We start from the raw sequence: 19121 nt of genomic DNA on the forward strand, positions 1-19121 counted from the left end.
GTTGGTTAAGAAGTGAAAAATCCAGATCTTTAGAGACAATCTTAAAAAGAAAGAGACTGTTTGCTCTTCACGGCTGCTAAAGATCTTATGCCATTTTCCATAAATGTCATACACTCCATGTACCAGAATTCTCCTTTGGGATCAATATTCAGTTCCAAGAAATTGCTGTTTTTCATATTACAGAATTATACAGTTGGGCAGTTAACTGGGGGTGGGGGCGGGGTAGCGGGGGGAAGGAGATTCTGCCGCCTTTTTTCCTGGCCTATCCTTCTGGAAACATGCTCTCTTTCAGGAACCTTGGTGGTGCAGTGGGTTACGTGTTGGGCTGCTTACCGCAAGGTCAGCAGTTTGAAACCGCCAGCCGCTCTGCGGGAGAAAGATGAGGCTTTCAGTTCCTCTAAAGATTCACAGCCTCAAAACCCACAGGGGAAGTCCGACTCAACCTATAGGGTGCATATCGGGTCCTAGGTGTCAAACTTAACTCAACGGCGATGAGTCTGTGTCTTTATTTTTAATGGATCCCTCAAGGATTTCTCCATTCTAAATTCAAAGTGAACTTTCTCGAAAATTCTTATCACATCATTCTCCTTGGCCAAATCTCTCCAGCCGCTCTCAAATGCTGTTTGAATCGAAGACCCCCTAGCGTCTGAACCACAAATTCCTACATCTTCTTTTCCTACTTCTACATCCGTACAACTTAGTCTGGCAAATCCAGGCTGTTGTTTCGAGATCAGTCCTAGGTTCCCTGTTTAGTTAGCAGTCTTCCTTCAGGGCTCTGTGGAAGGGTGTCTTCTCCAGGTCACTGCCCTTGCGCCCCTCAACCAGTGGGTGCTCCTGAAGCACCGGGCCCTGTTCTGTTTCATGATAAGTTCATGTATACACTCGCCAGTGTCCTCTAAGGAACCGTAGTCCTTGCACCCATTTCTGGTACAATGACTAAGGGCTCGGCTAACAGAGCAGTCAGTAGCTTGAACCCAGTGTCTTCACAGGAGACAGAGCCTGGTGATCTACTCCCTTAAAGATTACAGCCTGAAAACCCCATGAGACAGCCTGCTCTGAAATATACAGCTGCTACGAGTCAAACACCCACAGGACAGCACCAAATAAGAACGATGTCCTCGAGCAGATCCTATGCTTCCTTAGGACACAGGTAGTAGCACTTCTGGTTCACGCTGCCTGGTCTGAACCACGCAGCTTCCTGCCTGCCCAGGAAGACTGCCAACACACTGACCTGAATATAACTTTGGCCTACACTCTGGGATCTTGGTTTTTTTAACAGCTTATTCCCAGTTTATTCACTACATAAAAAGTAACTCATCGTTTATAGGATGAGGAACTGGAATGAGGAGATAAAATAAGAAGTGGTACCACTTTGAGGAGCTCTATAATAATAAGTATAAATTTATCCCAGGGTATGCTGCGAAGATCCAGAAGGAGAAGTTAAGAGAACTCTGAAGTTTTGAAAGTGGGAAATGCTCTTCTGCGGAGCTCTAAAATGCAAATGCCAAACTCAGCGGCCATGGAGTTGATTTCCAGTTGTGAGGGACCTTAGAGGCAGAGCAGAACTGCCCTGGTGGCTTTCTGTGAACAGCGAGTGGCTCTGAATTGCTGACCTTGCCATTAGCAGCCCAGCATGTGACTCACTACATCACCAGGTCTCTGGAAGGCTACTCCTAGGACACATGCATGAAGCTGCATGATCCACCCAAGACAGCCAGTGTTGGAGAGAGAAGGGCCGCTCTCTGCCCGAGCGACATGGGGATCCTGCTCCAACATTAAGTCAGGGGACTTCCTCCCCAAACTGCGTTGGCTGGCCCCACTGAGGATGGAGTCAGGATTTGGTTATCATGCCACCCATGGATTTCGTGAACACACAAAACCGCTCAATATGCATACCTGTTGCTTCATTTAAAGCTGGCTCAAGGCGGATTGTTTCTAAAAAATGTTCCAGAATTTTTTCAGGTGTTCCTGACATCACAGTATACCTGGATGAGAAATGAAAATGGCATTAGAGTGTCGAAAGTGAGTGCGTCATTGATAAAGAACTTGCAAAATATCTATTCTTTTTTTTTTTTTTTTTTTAATGTGAGATTCCAGGGAAGCAGAGTGGCTTCACTTGGCAGCCAGCCGTCAACTCTTGGGAAGGAAGAAGAGAAAGGGAAAATCACCCATGAAAGTGAATGACTCAAAGTGGTTCTTTCTCGTCCCTCCATGGAGCTAAAGGAACCCTCTGGGGGAGCAGCGGTCGCAGGCTGGGAGCTGGGAAGCCACCGTCGGGTTCCAAGGCAAATGAAAAGGACGGAACACGGGGCAGCTGAGGTCAGGCAGGGGGAGCTGGAGAGGGGAATTCGCAGCAAACTAGGTTAGCCATATATGGGTTTCTCGTCGCAAAATCTGGTCCCACACTCGAGGCTCCCTATCTATTTCTGGAGTGCTCTGTCTTTCCCAACTGTACCCTGGTATACGCATTGGAAACGCAGCTATTAATAAACTGGGAGAAAAGAAAACAAAACCCCAAACACAAAGCGGCACACACATCAACCCCGCCTGGCAGCCTCATGAATAGACTAAAAAACAAACAAACCCAAACCCCTCAAACTCACGGCCCTGGAGTCGATTCTGACTCAGAATGACCCTACAGGACAGAATGGAACTGACACCCTGCGGGTTCTGAGACTCACCTTGCTCCTTAGCGGGGCAGCTCAGGGGTTTGCACCACCAATGCGGTGGCTAGCGCCCAACAGGTAACCCATTATGCCACCAGGGCTCCTAGCACCGTGAATACGAAAGGCCAAACTAGCAGTCAATCACACATATACGTTATTTTCCCATCAAGTGCTAATTATTTGGGGTGGACATCGGTATGATCTCAGAATATTCAGCCGTGGTGCTCACCACGCCAAAAGGAAGGGTCTTTCCGAAGAACTCAGTGTGGCATGATCCGAGGGGGCAACAAACCAGTTAGCGGGAGTCGTAGGCTCTTGTGACAAGACATTATGCTGACCCGGATCCTCCCCTTCCCAAACTCAGGACTTCGCATTTCTGCTCATCATTGCACTTAAAGCCGAAAGACACGGGAACAAAGCACTGATGGAAATCAAATGCACCTCTGTTCGAAACTCTGGGGCAGAATCCAGGAAGGTCCTCTGAGGCCGTTACACCACTTCATGTTACATAAAGCTGAGGGGTGGTATTCAGCCTGTCAATCAGGTCACAGCCTGAGCTGCCTCCTTAGGGCTGTGGCCTTCTCATGAGGAGGGTCCACGGACCCTCCCCCTCTCTCTCTGCCTTGACCTTCCTGCTGGCTGACCCCGAGAGCTACTGGAGCTCTGAGACGCTGCCAGCAACACTGAATCCACATGACTTTGCAGCTGGCAGCCTGTGATCTTCCTGCATTCTGCATCATTGCACGTGGCTGCGTAAGTCGAAGAGGGACTCTGGACTTGAGTTGGACGGGGCTGGGATGAGTCTAGATAAATAATTACTTCTAGATATCAAGCTCCCTCTTAAACACATATGAGTGTCCCAGGATTTGTTTCTCTAGTCAACCAGGCCTAACGCACCCTCCTCACCAACGCCCTCTCCCTCCTCACCAACGCCCTCTCGTGCCTGTTTGAGGACTTGGAAGAAGAGCAGTGTGATCACAAGAGCGTCTACAACCATTAAGCCCCAGGGTCTTCACCTCATGCCCGAAGTTCGGGAGAAAGGGGAGAAGAAACGTTTCGGCATATAACCCTGCACGTGTGAGCATGGAAAGTGAAGAGCAGAAACCAGGGGGATGGATAAAGGAGCATACATAATCTCTCTGGGAGGCAGTTGCTAGCTTATTCTGTGCATGTGAGCATGTGTGTCTGCATGTGTGGAGAAGCAAAAGGAAGTTGAAGAGTTAAATATTTCGAGGAAACCTACCTGATTTGGGGACTTGAGGAAGGAGAGAAATAGAAATTTAAAAACCAACCCCTCCCTTAATCCTACAAGCAAGACCCCCTTTCTCTAAGAAAATAAACCAGACGCCCCCGAGTCCACTCAGGCCCTTGGCGACCGCCCCCACACGTGTCCGAGTAGAAATGTGAGCCATAGGATTTTCAATGGCTGAGTTCCCGGACAGAGAGCTGCCGGCCTTTCTTCCAGGGTGCCTCCGGGTGGGTTCACACTTCCAAATCTTTCGGTAAACAGCCAACTGCATTCACCGTTTGACCCAAGTAACCAGATAGAAGAGAAGAGTGTTTCTTTCTGAAAGGCAATGGATATTTGAGGACAGGAGAAGTCATATCTATAATGGCTTTCAACACCTAAATGCAGAAAGGTCCCTCAGCCCATCCAGTAATTCTTGGACTGTTTGACTCTGGCTGCACTCACCAGATGAGCTGGGAGCGGAGCAGCCCTTTACTAAGGACTGGGGTTGGAGGGAGTGCTCAACACATCGGACATGCTTACTACGGCCCAGGCAACTCAGTGGGCACTGGCTGATGTCATCAAGTGGAATCCAGCATGTTAAAAGAATGCTCAGCACAGTGAGGCATTGCGCCTGAGGCAACCAAGCTGGTACTTAGGAGATCTCTGAGGTGAGCCAGGTCCGCCCGTGATTTATTGCACATCTCTGCCTGGCCTGTACAACAAGATGTTCTGGATGGAGCCTAGGTGTTGATATCTGGAGCTCAACCTAAGCAGAAAATATTCCATGCAGCTGAAAATCCTTTGCTCATGAGAAGGCGCTCTCCAAGCTACGGCTGAAAAATCTCTAAACACCAAGTCGAGAAATGCGGACACTTCTATCTGCACCTACACACCCAAGGAGCAGGGTTGTCTTTCTGCAAACAGGCTGGAGCTGAGCAATGGGTAGTTGGCCATTTATGGAAAATGCAACACAGTAACTAATGCAGGAATGGTGATTGTATATTCTTTTCATTGCTACACCCATACAAACACAGAGCCGAAAGACATCCCGACCAGCTAGTGTGTAAGGCTTCCATGTAGACCATCCGCCACGAGATACTGCGTTCTTATTAATGACAGGCGAATAGCACGCACCGTGTGGAGTGGTTTGAGCTGAGTCGGGTGATTTTGAGAATTCAAAAGGAATACATAAACGATTCTGGATTTCTTAGGACAAAAGCGAATCAAGACAATAAGGTTGTTATCAGAACCAACCGGGAAACCTCCTTGTGTGCAAAGAGGACTGTCTTTCAGGAGCCAGAGGCCTCCTGGGTTCTACATCTCAAGTCCATCCATGGCCGGGGCTCCTGATAACAGATTGAAGTTTTCAGGACCAGACACCAAATATTCACTTATGTGGACCCCACCCCCTCCCCGTTCCTTTTCAAGCTGGTCTGGCTTGGAAAGCTTTCGCTTTGACGGGATGGCTTGTCACTCTCTGGGGACCCAGTTTTGCCCAGTACGTTGCTTTGTACTCATTGGCATTTCCTAATGGTGAAATGCCTGAGTTTTGAATTAGCTGAGAAATTTGGATTGTACTAAAGGGATATTATGAGAATCAGATATTGGTCTAGACTAATTTTAATTAGTCTAGACTTCTTTTTTTCTTTCTTTCTTTGTTCCCATTCTCTTAAGTTTGATTTCCTAAAAATCTGTTTTGGAGACTCATCTGAACGGGAAGTGCTGTCATGCCCCTGGCCATTCCCCAGTGATATGAAGAGGTTGGGGATGGGGTCTCCTGGCCCAGGATATCAAGGTTAAAGAGACTTTCGATAGCTTAGTTTTTCAGTTTAGCAAAATCTTCCTGAAACGGCTAATGCATTGTTAAAGGATACAGAACCCCATTATAAAATGGTCTAGTGACATGGATGGCACTACAGGAAAGCAGAGGAGCCCTGGTGGCATAGCAGATTACTTGGGCTGCTAACCACAAGGTCAGCAGTTTGAAACCACCAGCTGCTTCGAGGGCGAAAGACGAGGCTTTCTACTGCTGTCAACAGTTACGGTCTCGAGAACCCACAAGGGCAGATCTATTCTGTCCCGTAGGGCCATTATGCGTCGGCATCAACCCAACGGCAGTGAAAGAAAGGAACGCGACCATGGGCTCCCACCTAAGAACAGCTGAAACGAACCGGGCAGTATTTCTTTCTGTTGTACACGTGGTCCTGAGTCAGGACCCACTCTGCGGCCCCTCACAACAACAAAGAAAATCATTAATGAGTAGTCTTGACTTCAGATTAAACAAAAAGTGTTTTTGTGCTTATCCTCCTTTGTGGACTGGAAGGATAGCTCTTAAAAATATGTAGGCAAGTCTCAAGACTGGCTAGTAGTGAAAATAGATAAGGAATAAGGGAAGCTAAAGAAATACTGGTGATACCGTTAGAGACTGGTCTATGGCAGGCTTTGGAGATGCAATGGTTGGTGCAACTCCTTTATCATGTTGAGGATGTGGTGCTTATGTTCTACATTGAGCTGTACTCACTTGGGAGGCAGACAAGTTTGGGTATAGAAGTTGGTTGAGCTGGGCCAAGCTCTGCTATTATAAGTTGAGTGACACTGGGCCAGCAACTTGCTTCTTTGGGCCTGACTTTCTTTACCTGCTAAACGAGGTTTCCATGAAAATGAAATGAAATGCAAACTGCACCATGGCTATTCATTTCTCCCTCCTCCTTTGCAAATATGCTGATTCATCTGGATGAAAATGTGTGCGCCTTAGACTTTCAGCCTAAACAATTAAAAATAAAAACACCCCCCTAAGCCCCATCCATCAGCTGTAGTGACTGTCCTGATCTAGGGGATAGCCCCACTTCCCTGGCAAACAAAGGAGAGTACCTTGGGATGCAGTCTGGTTCAGCACACTATTTTTTGGTGACATTTCTTCAGCTACGGAATTAGTGTTTTTATTCTGCTAAGGCTGAAAATTAATCTTTATTTTAAAAACCAAGCATCTTTTTCAGTCTTTGCCACTACTTAGAGCCACCTTTCTTAATTCACCTGTCTCACCAAATGTTGGTACGTTGGATGAAAATAATCCTGGGGTGGAATATTGTGGGCCAAAGCTAGAACTGCAGGTGGAGAGGTGAACAAGGGACTCGGGTTAAACAGAAGGCCCAGGAAAGGGGATGCAAATGCCCGTTGACAGCAAGATGGAGCACAAGGGAAGCCAAATGGACACCTCTGGGTGGCAATCCATATATTGTCTTAAATCTGATATCTGGATTTCCCTCCAGGAGGTTTACACATTTTTTTTTTTTTAATTTCTGAGTCAGTTTATTTCTTGTTAGCTCAGCGGGAGAAAAAGCACTGCAGCCATGGTGGGATTTTGTGTTTCCCCCTCTCTTACTCTGGGCATATGCCTTGGGCAGGAGGCAGTGTCCTAAGAATGCTTATTCTGATAACGAGACGGCAGGGGGGGGGGGGACCCCACTCCTTGAGAATGCCTCCGTTATGAAACTCAGAGACCAGAGGCTCCGTGCCCTGGCATTCCTGTTGACACTGTTCCCCCACGTGCCTTCTGCTTCCCAGCGATCGCAGTGGACCACTGTGCACAGAGAGGGATTTTGAGAGTTGGGGAATATTCTCCCGGGAGAATCGCTCCTGCAGCAGCACCAGGCTCAATGCGTGGTGCCAGAAATGGATACATTATACTCACAAGATGGGTGATTAGTCAATAGAGAGAGAGAAAGGGAGAGAAAAAGTCCCACACACGGTCGTCTCCCACAAAAAAGAACTTGCTATTGTGGAAATGATGATGCCATGTGAAAGGTTAATCGCAGTCTGGCAATTACAGTGTTGGATGCAAACATACTTCTGCTGAGGCTGTGAGTTTCCTTGATTAGACGCTCTGTTCCCCGCTGGGACCTTCTCCAGCACCAAGACATCTTGGTCATGTTCTTTAAGTCGGACTGTATTCGCCTCCACGTCCTGCAAATACAAATTAGACCACACACAGATGCTGCCATTTATCCCGACAATGAAAAGGCACTTCCAAACGCTTCAGAAACTCATTTGGTGCTTGTGATGCTAATCGGTGGCGCCTACCAATTAAGTCATTTTCAAAGTCAAGGGCTGCAATGGTCAGAGATGGCACCAGGTGAGGCTTGAGTCACATGTTCTTAAAACTCTGCTTTTCCTACCCCAAGGAGCCCTGGTGGCACAGTGGCTGCAGCACTCGGTGGCTTAACCAAAGGGTTGTTGGTTGGAGCCCATTGGGGGGAGAACGATGCCGTGGTTGGCTTCTGGAGACCCAAAGTCCGACGCTTGACCTCTAAGGTCGCTATAAGACCAAAGCCCTTCTGTGGCAGTGTGTTAACTGGTTGGCTTTTCAGTTTAACCAAATTCAGACCCAAAGCCAGCAGAACCGATATGTTATGGTTTGTAATCTAGGGAATCTTTGGGAGAGGGTGGGGTGGCAAGCAGATGGGAAAGCAAGTCGACTCACTGATTTATTCTTAATGCGTGTGGCTGTTGGCACTCGGTTTCAGCAAAGGTCTTTCATTCCCATTTTCTTCTGAATGTATTTAGTTCCCTTGGGCGGGGGGCAGCTTTCTTTCCAGTCATAGATGATTTCTTTATTTGAACAAGTAGTCAGCTATTTTCATCTTCATATTGCCATTATTTTTTAGTTAATGTGAATGATTTTTAAAATGATATCAAGAATAACGGTCCTAAATGGATTTCCTTCCCCACCTCCAAATTTTTGGGTCGGGTGTAAACGCTCTATGTGTCACATGCAGCATTAGTAAAGTTTTATCTCTAAATTTCAAAGATACTTAAAACTAATTTAAGGTATTGTCCCTAATAAATTGATTCTCATTTGAAAAGAGAGGAGGTTAAAACCAAGTCAAGTCATGTTAGGTAGTTAGTTTATTGTGTCAACCTGTCCGATAAACACATGTGGGGTTAATTGAAGGATGGAGGGCTAAATGGCTCGGTGAGCCTCGCTTTCCTAGTTCTCAGATCTCTTGCTTTGTGATGGTCAGACCAGGGTGCAGCTGCCTTAGCCAGTTCCCTGCTTCAGCTGGCAAGGCTGACTTCCTACAAGACATCCCCAAGGAGAAGTCGCATGGACCTACCCCGATGCAGCCCTGGGTGCTGGAGCACCCATGTGGAGACCCCTGCCAGCGCTGAGATGCTTACATGATCACTGATTCGGCTTTCCTCCTGCAGTCAGTGTCATTGTGTGTGTTTTGTGAGATGGAGGAGGACTTTGTGGGTTGGTGTCGGACATAGGGGCTAGTGTTGGACTTGTGGGCTTGGGCAGCACCGGGTTGGGATGTTTTCTTGATGCGCACTTAACCTTTATATAAAACTCTCTCTTATACATGAGTTTTGGTGGATTTGTTTCTCTAAAGTACCCAGACTAACATACATGTGATGTTTTTTTCTTTATTTTTCGGTGCTATCAACTTTCATTGATTGGTCTGAGTGGATCACCAAGAAGAAAAAGTAAAAATGGACTTCGGGCATTTAGTGACCTATAAGTTCACTTCAAACATATGAGAAATAAACAAAAAGTTCATTGAACTTTCTTTGCAATTCATAGAGGGTGATCCTAGGACAAACTTTGTTGCCAGAAAAGTTGTCAGGGTGTGAAAGTATAAATATCCTTCCCTAAGGAAAGGCTGGTTATATGGTAAATCATCACCATATAACGCCACGTGTACCCAGAGACACAATGTGGTATTTAGGCCTTAGGGGCGGGGTAGGGAGAGACGCTAAGGCGGGGAGAGAAAGGGGAGAATCCGTTCTGTGGATTAGCAGAGAAGGGATGAGAGCAAGGGAGACCCTAGAGAGAACAGCCTCTCTGTGTGATGGAGGGCTTCGAGCCTCAAGCTACGATGGAGGGCTTCGGCCCCGAGTGGCCAAAACTGACAGGACCTCACCAGACAGACGCCCTCCTCCGCCTGGCCTCCACCAGTCAAGCTGAGTCATCCCGCCAAGGAACCAGGGACTGTGACATTTCAAGGGTCCCTCTACTACTCCCACTTTCTCCACCTGCTTGCCAGGTCTGCAATTCCTCTCCTATGAAACCGTTTTAGGGAAAGTACTGACAATGTCGAGGCTTGGCGGCAGGAAGCATGAGGGGAATGATGTCCCATTACATTTAGAAGCCACACGCAGGCAGCTCTGCTCTTTGCTGTAGGGCGGCGATGAGTTGGCATCCTCATCCTTTTCGCTGGAGTGGCTGGGGAGTTGGAACTGCCAAATTTTCGGTGAACAACCAAGTGCTTCACCATTGCACCACCTGGGCTCCTTGGTCCAGCAAATCCCCGGTGTTATCAGCTCTGCTGGAATATCCCCGCTGGGCCCCAGGAGGCGGACCCACACCTTGGACAAGTGGTCCCATCCTAACATGGACCCTCTGTTTCCATAACCTCACACCCCCCCCACCCCAGGCACAGTGCGACCCTCTTCACCCTGTGCAGAAGTCTGTGGTCATTCGGCAAAAGGACACATGGAATTTCCCTTAGCCATAGGATGCCTTACACTTACCCTCAGGATCCGGTTGAAATCCTCCTTGTCTACTCTGAGGAAATGGCAATTATCTTCTCGCAAGACGATGGAGGCCGCCCGAGGCGCATCGTTGACAAGTGCTAACTTGCCGAAGTCATCGCCCTCATGCAAGGTGCAGACCACACCCTGGAGAGAGAGCAGAGCAGGGAGGTGAGGAGGCAGAGCCCTGAAATGCTGGAGACACCATGACACCCCCCTTTCCCCTTGGCCACGATGTATATATACATGGGCCATCCTCACAGGCAGTGGAGGACACAAGTATATTAATGATATCTATCTAATTATGTAATCAGTGATGATGTTCCATCCTTTCAAAAGTGTTGCCCTTGAGGCTGATCCTACTGATAAAAGGACACTGGGTAATATGGTCATTGTCTAATTCAAATGGGTAGACTATTATCTATAGAGAGATATACCCCCAGACAATATATTTCTACTCAGAGCACAATCACTTAGATAACTTACAACAAGAGAGGAAATGATACCTTACAGTGGGTAGCAATGTTTGTTTCAGGTTTAATTGTAGCATTACATTGTTATCACTAAATGAAACACAGTCAATTTCAAAGAGGGGGAAATACATACATAGATATACTTACCTTACCATAAATGACTACATTCACTGATCCTTTTAGAATAATGTACCAGGAGGTACCTTCTTCACCCTGGTTAAACACTAGATACAAAAGAGATGAAAAGACTTACGACAAGAACAGAAGCACATCAATATAAATTACAGCTTATCAAATCATCATTTTTAATTCCCCCAAATTATACACTTATTCTAGAAGAGGGAAAAAAATGACTGGCTAACGCTACCTTGTTCAGGTGGAATATTATTTTCTTTTCGGTAGACTCTGAAAAGAACAGAAACAGCACACTCCTAGCTTTGCCCTGAAAGAGGTTCTTGCTAGCTCTCTGTTTACCAGCAGCCTGCTCTTGAAGTAATCTCTTCTCCCCCCCAACCCCCACATTCATCCCAAGCTGTTATCCTAGACAGGAATTATAAAAAAAAAATCTATCAATGTAAAGTTTGAAAACATGCAAATCAGCACCCTATTCAGGTGACGAGTACAAACATTTTTGTTTATGCTTACTAGCTATACCTACATCATAATAAAACGGGGGGTGGGGGGGATATGGCTTGGAACGATGATCACGACATTCAAAGAGGATGTTATCTTGAGGGGGAAGACGGAGGAATAAAGAAGGAAAAGGAGCCTCCAACTCTACCTGGTTACATCATCTCTGGAAAAATGGCTAAAGGCAATTCTGTCTGTGTCTTCTTAAAGCTGGATTACTATGTTTGCACGATTCTCTATTTTTATTTGAGATGGTTACGTATTTCATCATATGTAAGTTTCTCGAATGTAAAGAATGAAAGAAAGGAAGTTTTATCATTGGTGATAACAATACTAAAGCGTGCCTTTAAATAGTAAAGAAATGGGTATCAATGTTAGAAATACTATTTTGTTGACTGAACATAAAACATCTGGAATAGAATTTTTAGATCCTGTTCCCTGGACCAACGATGAGAGTGGCGATACCAGGAGGGGATGGGGAAGGTGGGGTGGAAAGGGGGAACTAATCACAAGGATCTACATATAACCTGGGGGACAGGCAACAAAAAAGTGGGTGAAGGGAGACATCGGTCAGTGTAAGACATTAAAAAAATAATTTATAAATTATCAAGGGTTTGTGAGGGTGGGGGGTGGTGGTGAGGAACTGATACCAAGGGCTCAAGTGGAAAGAAAATGTTTTGAAATGATGATGGCAGCAAATGTACAAGTGTGCTTGACACAATGGATGGATGGATGGACTGTGATAAGAGCTGTACCGGCCCTCAATAAAATGATTTTAAAAAAAGATCCCGCCCCCCCCCCCCCCATTTTTTTTGGATGACTTACATTTCTTGCTTATTTGACTAAATTGACTCAGGCTGAAGAAAGAGCAAGATTTTCCCAAAGTGCGCTCTTTGGAAAGTTAATGGATGTTTCATTATAAGTGTTCTGTGCTTCATGAGGGCTAGGGAGAGTCGGTTTCAAGAGAGAGGATGTTTTTCTGTATCACAGAACTTGCGAGAACCTTAATGTATATCTGATGAGTCATATGATTCTCCAAGAGAGTAACGAAGGCTGGATGTGTTGACCACAGTCAGGGACTAAATGCACTTTCCCAGAAGGGTTTTAGAGGACCAGTGGGAAATGCCAAGCCAAATAATATTGCCCAGGTACATTAATATCAAATTTCAAGTTCTCGCTTCCAAACGTGACCATAGAATTAAATTATAACTCAGATTCTGGAGAGATACTGTAGACAAGGGGGCTTAAAATGTTCACAGAAAAGTGAAATCAAAAAATCAGAGTTTGTCCGTGAACCTGTTGAAGCCCCTCGTATGAGTACTGCATGTGCCTTTGGAGCCATGAAATGCTCTGGCTTAAAGATTGGAGGCCCGTTTAGAGGTCATTTTAACTGACAATCTCAGCCCAGAGACAAATTCTTCTAAAGCTGCACACTGAACCGAGTTCTCTGGGAAAAGGCACAAGGCTGCCTTGGGTCTTCCCGAAGAGCAGCACTTCATCTGTCAATGCTGCTGACTGAGATTGAGTCCATTCCCACTCGTAGTGACCCACAGGACAGGGCAGAACTGTTGTGTCTTCACGATTATAACTCTTTAAAAAAAAATCATTTTATTGGGGGCTCGTACAACTCTTATCACCATCCATCCATCCATCCATCCATCCATCCATGTGTCAAGCACGACTATAACTCTTTATGAGAGCAGAAAGCCTCATCTTTCTCCCACAGAGCGGCTGTTGGTTTTGACTGCTGACCCTGTGGTTTGCAGCCCAATGTGTCACTGTTTCACCTTCATCCCGCCCTCCTTAAACACACCCAGGGACATCGCAGGTCCTTGAAGCGGTAGAGGAGGAGACAAGGGAAGACTCCTGGAATGGTACCCACTGCGCACGTTGGTCCCGCACAGTGACCATATTTCAGAATCATTGACACCGGTCAAAAGTGCCATGTGACATCCTGTGACATCAGAATCGGGGCCCAGAACAGGGCACAATGGTAGTCAAGCCTTCCCACGGTAAGGGCTTTGGAGAGTGCCGGTCGGGTGCAAACAGAGTGTCCACTTACACACGGTTCCTCCTTTGGCATGGGACTCAAAAATGAGAACGCCCGCTAACTCCCGTTTCACCTAGAAGCAAAAGGGAAAGGATGCTGAGAATCTAGACTGCTACACAAACAGGCAACTAAAGTGGTCACTTCCCCCGCTTCTGGACTATGACATTGATTGTGCCCACGCTTCTTAAGGACAAGGTATTTTCATGGGCAAGTTATTGGTCCTGTAAAATTCTGCAGGAAAAGGCCCCCTGAAAGAGTCAAAGACACAGAAGGTGTCATTTTGAGGACCCAGGTGTGCTTGACCCAAGCCACGGTCTTTTCAATTGGCTTGTATCCATCTGGAAACTGAGCAACGAGTGAGGAAGACCAAAGGAGAGATGATGCCTTTGAAGGATGGTGTTGGAAAACACCGGCTATACCATTGGCTACGCAGAGATCAAATCTGTCTTGAAAAAGTACAGTCCAAAGAATGAGGATGGAGAGACTTCACCTCTAGAAGTTGGTCTGTGGGGACAAGGACATCATGTTTAATACAGTAGAGGGTTGTGGAAAAGAGGAAGACCCTCAGCATGATGGGGTGACTCAGTGGGTGCTGCAACGGGATGAAACACAGAACACTGTGGTGATCACGCAAGACCAGGCAGGTTTGTGTCCTGTACAGCAGAGTCGCTCTACATTGGAACGGACTGAAAAGAATACCACACAGTTGTCTCTTTCTCTGCCTGTGGCTAATCTTACCGGGAACCATTCTCACTAGGCTCGCCGTTGGATTCTTGACGCTCTTACACAATTATCTGAGCAGCTAATTCATACATAAGACCGCCTCTCAGAGACGATGTAAGCCTTGCCGTTTTCTCCTTTCTCCTGTTCTTTTCTCTGCCTCTCTTTCATCTTGGGGGAGAAGGGGGGACCACGGATGGAATCAATCACTCTGCCGCTATTAGAAGAGCTTCCCTGAGTCCTGTGGGAAGCTTCCCTGGAAATATGTCGGGAATCCAAGGTGTTCAAGTCGAAAATGAAGCTTAAATGCATGAGCAGATGTACATTCCAAAATAACCAAGAAGAAGAAGAAAATGTTTCTCCTGAAAGTTCCAAAGTAGGGTCCCACGTTATGGCTTTATCTCCCTCAGAAACAGGGAATCTGAAAATCTTCACAGTGGCTGACTACCGGGGTTTGAGGTACAGAAAACAGACTACCCCCCCACCCCCACCCCTCACTTCCACTGAGGTGGGGATGCAGAACAGTGTCAAGCCAGGTCGCTTCAGCAAAAACTCCATGGGGCCTCAGCTGTTCATACCTGCAGACACAGCAAACTCCCCAGGTGAGACTCCCAGGCCTATGCCACCCTGGAGAGCTTTAGGATGTCCAGGACAGGAGGGAGTGGGATGGAGGCTGAACCAGCCCACTGTCCTGGATACTCCATGTAAAGGAGCAAGGTTACTGTTCCCCAGTAGAGCAGAGGGTAAGGTGGAGGCGGTGCCTACGCTGCCCTAGCTAGGTTGGTGAAAACATTCATGCACAGGAGGGAGAGCGGACAGTGTTGCCCCCTTGCCAGGAACTACCCAGAGCCTGTCCAATGTGTCTCTTTGTTGGTATCAGTGCCGATGTAATAAATGAGCAAGTGCAAGTACAGAGAACTTCATAGATGTGTGTGAGCTGCGACAGAGGATTAAGCCACCCTTAGGGGCAATGAGGCAGCAGGGGCTGGCCGTGCAGTCATTCACGCAGACCCAATTCTGGACGGCAGGGGGACGGAGAAAGGTTGCGAGGTTGAGGGAAGTGGCCGCGTAGAGTCCTTCTTGCTGTGACTTTCACCCAGGTGATGGCAGAGAGAGGAGGGAGATGAAAAGGAGGCGGGGGAGGCAAAGGGGAGAAGGAGAAGTAGAGAGAGGCCTGGTAGTCTCAAGTGAGGAACGTTGTGCAGCCCCCCTCAGCTGGTTCCCAGTGGTGTTGGGATGTTCCGTCCTGGCTGAGGGTAGCTGGGGCTGAGGTCCGCTCCAGCTCTGGAAGGGCAGGGCCAGAGAGAGGAAGTGCCGCGGAGGTGGGTGGTCGTTAGGAGTCGAAATATGAGATCCATGTGCAGCTGGGAATTGGATTCATGCTGCTCCTTTGCTACACAATGAGTGATCACGGTGGGCTTCGTCCACCTCGCCCCTTTCTCTCTCCTAACAAGCAGTTGGGAGTCATAGTTGGGGGATGAGGATGGGGTTTGGAGCCCTGCGGCTTGAGGTTCTGTGTGGCAAATGCCTTTACCCACACACACCCTGCCAGCTGGTGAGACAGCAGCCCATGCCCGTCAGTGAGCTGGGAATGAAAACGCACATTGGACTTAGAGACACCATTTAGGAGCCTCCTTATAGAATCTGTGGACGTTGACCATATCAGTATTATATCGAAATATTAACTATAGCTCAAGTTGCCTGGAATCATGTTCCTATAGAAGGAGATGCCGCTGTTCCTCCTCAGAAGCCAATACCTCTACCCGTTGCCTTCCTGTGGATCTTGTGCACGTGGGCAAACATTCCGAGACAGAGATGGTTAGGGACCTTTGTGTCCTAACATACCTGAAGAGATACTGTCTTGAACTGTCGGCTTCCTTTCTCATGGGCAGGCACACCTGGATCAGATGAGCATCTTGAGCCAAAGCAAGCCATCTTGCTTTCTCTCTTTCCTGCCTCTTGGGGGTGGATTCAGAGCCCCTTCTGGGGTCTGGCTCTTTCTTGTTCTCTCCCGACTGAGTGCACAGATTCTAAGATTTAGATTCAGAAGGACAGACCCCTGCTTCCATTCCATTCAGACCGCGGAGTTTGGGAAGCGTGGGCAGTGAGGAAGAGCAGGCGGTGTTGTGGCTAGGTGCCAGCGAGTCCCTTCCGACCCAGTGACCCTGGGCACCACAGAAGGAAGCACTGCACGGTCCTGCACCTTCCTCACTATTGGTCCGCTGATTAGGAGAGTACTTAATCCCCAGAGGGGATTGTTTTGGGGTATAATTTGCTTAGCACCTCACGTGAGGGAGGCCGGTGGTTTATAAGGTAGCATTCAGATGCCTCCTTCCAATCAAAATGCACCATTCTCTCCTCCAGGCCTAGTGCTGTTGTTGTGGAGTCCATTCTGACTCACAGCGACCTCGTGCGACAGAGAGAACTGCCCTGTAGGGCTTCCTTGCCTGTGCACTTTGGGGAAGCGGCTCACCAGGCCTTCTGCCAAAGCCTCGCTGGGTGGGCTTGAACTGCCAATGTGTTGGTTAGCAGCTGCTGAGCAACAAGACTCAAGTCCTAGGAGTTGCATTGAACTCAAAGCCTTCCCTATCATGCTCTGCAAAGAGAAGACTTACGGTGGTAGAAAGATGGGATAAGGCTTTAATGTGGAGCAGCTCTTCGTAGATGATCTCCAGGTCATCCATGGTCCTCTGGCCAGGTCTACAAGGGGACAAAAAGGAAACAATGAAGAGGAACAACCGGAAATGGCTTCAGGGGTCAGTCGTGGGTTCAGAGATCTTCCTCTATAAAAAGATACTGGCAGAAGGAGAGCTGAGTGCTATTACATTCCCTAAAAGAATTACTTCCCCAGAGGACTTTTGGAAGTGGATGCGTTCCTTGGTCAAAAGGAATCTAAGAAGTCAGATGTGAGAGGATCCTCTTCCGGGGTATGCTCAGGGAGGGGATAACTTCCATTCACCCTGCAGTTTGCTAACTTAACTCTAACTTTGTAGATGCTAACTCCAGCAGCACCTTAACCCATCGCAACAAAAATCAGACTTTTAATGGAACTAGGAACAACGGAAGGAGCCTGGTGGTGCTGTTGGGTAGGTGTGGGACTACTAATCGCAAGGTTGGTGGCTCAAACTCAACAACTGTTCCTTGGGATAAAGATGAGGCTGTCTATTCCTTTAAAGATACACAGCCTAGAAATCCTACATAAGGTCACTGTGAGTTGGAATCAACAGGACACCAGTGGGCTGGAGACAGCTGGAACGAACTCCAGTCCCCCGGGATCCTGTGTGTTATCTCAGCCAAAAAGAATAAGCACGCTGCTGTAGCTATTGGGTTAAGAAAGGTGTTCTCCCAAAGGTCGTAACGAAAGAAAGGATGTGGAGTCAACATTTTCTTACTTCTCTGTTAGGGCTTGAATTGTAGTCCCTGTTCTAAAGGAAGACCTGCCGAAACCTAACTGCCCCAGCACCTGTGAATATGGCCGGATTTAGAAACAGTTTTTCAACAAAAAAAAAATCACTGCCATTGAGTCAATTCGGGCTCATAGCCACCCACTAAGACAGGGTAGAACTGCCCCTGCAGGTTCCCAAGGCTGGGAATCTGTATGGAAGTAGAAAGCCTCCTCTTTCTCCCATGGAACTGCCAATGACTTTGATTGAACTGCTGACCTTGTAGTTAGCAGCCCAATGTATAACTTATGAGACCACTAGGCCTCCTAGAGTCTTTGTAGAGGTAATCATTTTAAGATGAGGCCATTAGGGTGGGCACTAACTCAACTTGACTGGTGCCCTGATGAAAAAGGGAAAAAGACAAAAGAGGCACGCAGGGAGACCACCTGGTGAGGATGAGACAGACACGGGTGAGATGCGGCTACAGTCCAAGGCAGGCTAAGAATTCCAGGCACCCGTCAGAGCTGTTGAGGAAGCTAAGAGAAAGGCAGGGAACACACTGACCTCTACCTCCTCCCCAGCTGCCACACTGATGTCAGACTTTTAGCCTCTACAACGTGGGAGAATCCCGCTGCTGTTTAAAGCTACACAGCTGGGGCTACTTGGTTACAGCAGCCCTGGGAATATTACTGCATATTAATCATGTAAGCATTCTGACACTGTCCCATCATGGCGCTACACTTTAATAAGTGCTCGTTGGTCCAATACATCCAGGAAGGGCTGTACTGAACTGCGCACTGAATTTGGAGTCTGAAGGTCAAGTTCTGATTTCAGTTTGACCACTTAGCATCATTCAATGACATTGGAGCCTTGTTCTCCTCCTGGGAACGCTGGGATCATGCCTTCCTGAGAGAGGTGCTGGGAGACCTAAAGGAAGTGGTCAAGGGCAGGGGACCTGCCTATAGATTTGTGAACAAGAAGACAGCAGCAACAAAGTGATCTTCAAAAGGCATACTCTTAGAGAAGACGTTAAAACACAGTGACAACTCAAACTTTTTTTTTCTAATTTGGGCCAGCAAATGGAATCTGAAATGTTCCGAACAACTATTGGAAAAGTACAGACACTGGGAAAACCAAACATAGCTGTGAAAATGCTAAAGCAGCTCATTGTACTCAGTGATTCTGCACCTGGTACCTTCCCAAGGGCAGTTTTAACTTGAATGAAAGGATAAGGTCTAGCTCTCTGCAAAATCAGTGGACAGTGTATCTCCTAATCCTAACTCTACAAAGACAAGCTATTACATCCACGACCCAGGGAGACACCAGCCAGGTACACCTCCCTCCAAGGATCACCATGGAAGGACACCCTGGCACATTCCTAGTGCTTATGGCTGACCCCCAGAAGCTATCTACGGGGATCCAAAAAGACACTGA

General features: G+C 47.4%; 1 protein-coding gene across 3 annotated transcripts in view; it reads right to left on the reverse strand.

Moving 5' to 3' along the window:
* Positions 1 to 19121, reverse strand: part of RAPGEF4 (Rap guanine nucleotide exchange factor 4) — a 401293-nt gene that overhangs the window by 59269 nt on the left and 322903 nt on the right. For all 3 annotated transcript variants that reach the window (XM_004703736.3, XM_004703735.2, XM_045298768.1), the window contains 6 exons: positions 16920 to 17004; positions 13597 to 13657; positions 11052 to 11128; positions 10432 to 10578; positions 7745 to 7860; positions 1897 to 1985 (listed from right to left, as the gene is read on the reverse strand). In XM_004703736.3, the coding sequence (XP_004703793.1) occupies positions 1897 to 1985; positions 7745 to 7860; positions 10432 to 10578; positions 11052 to 11128; positions 13597 to 13657; positions 16920 to 17004 (575 nt within the window). The remainder of the gene's footprint in view (positions 1 to 1896; positions 1986 to 7744; positions 7861 to 10431; positions 10579 to 11051; positions 11129 to 13596; positions 13658 to 16919; positions 17005 to 19121) is intronic.

Source organism: Echinops telfairi, unplaced genomic scaffold, assembly GCF_000313985.2.
Source record: "Echinops telfairi isolate 266 unplaced genomic scaffold, ASM31398v2 ScPeMD7_4;HRSCAF=17, whole genome shotgun sequence".
Lineage (NCBI taxonomy): Eukaryota > Metazoa > Chordata > Mammalia > Afrosoricida > Tenrecidae > Echinops > Echinops telfairi.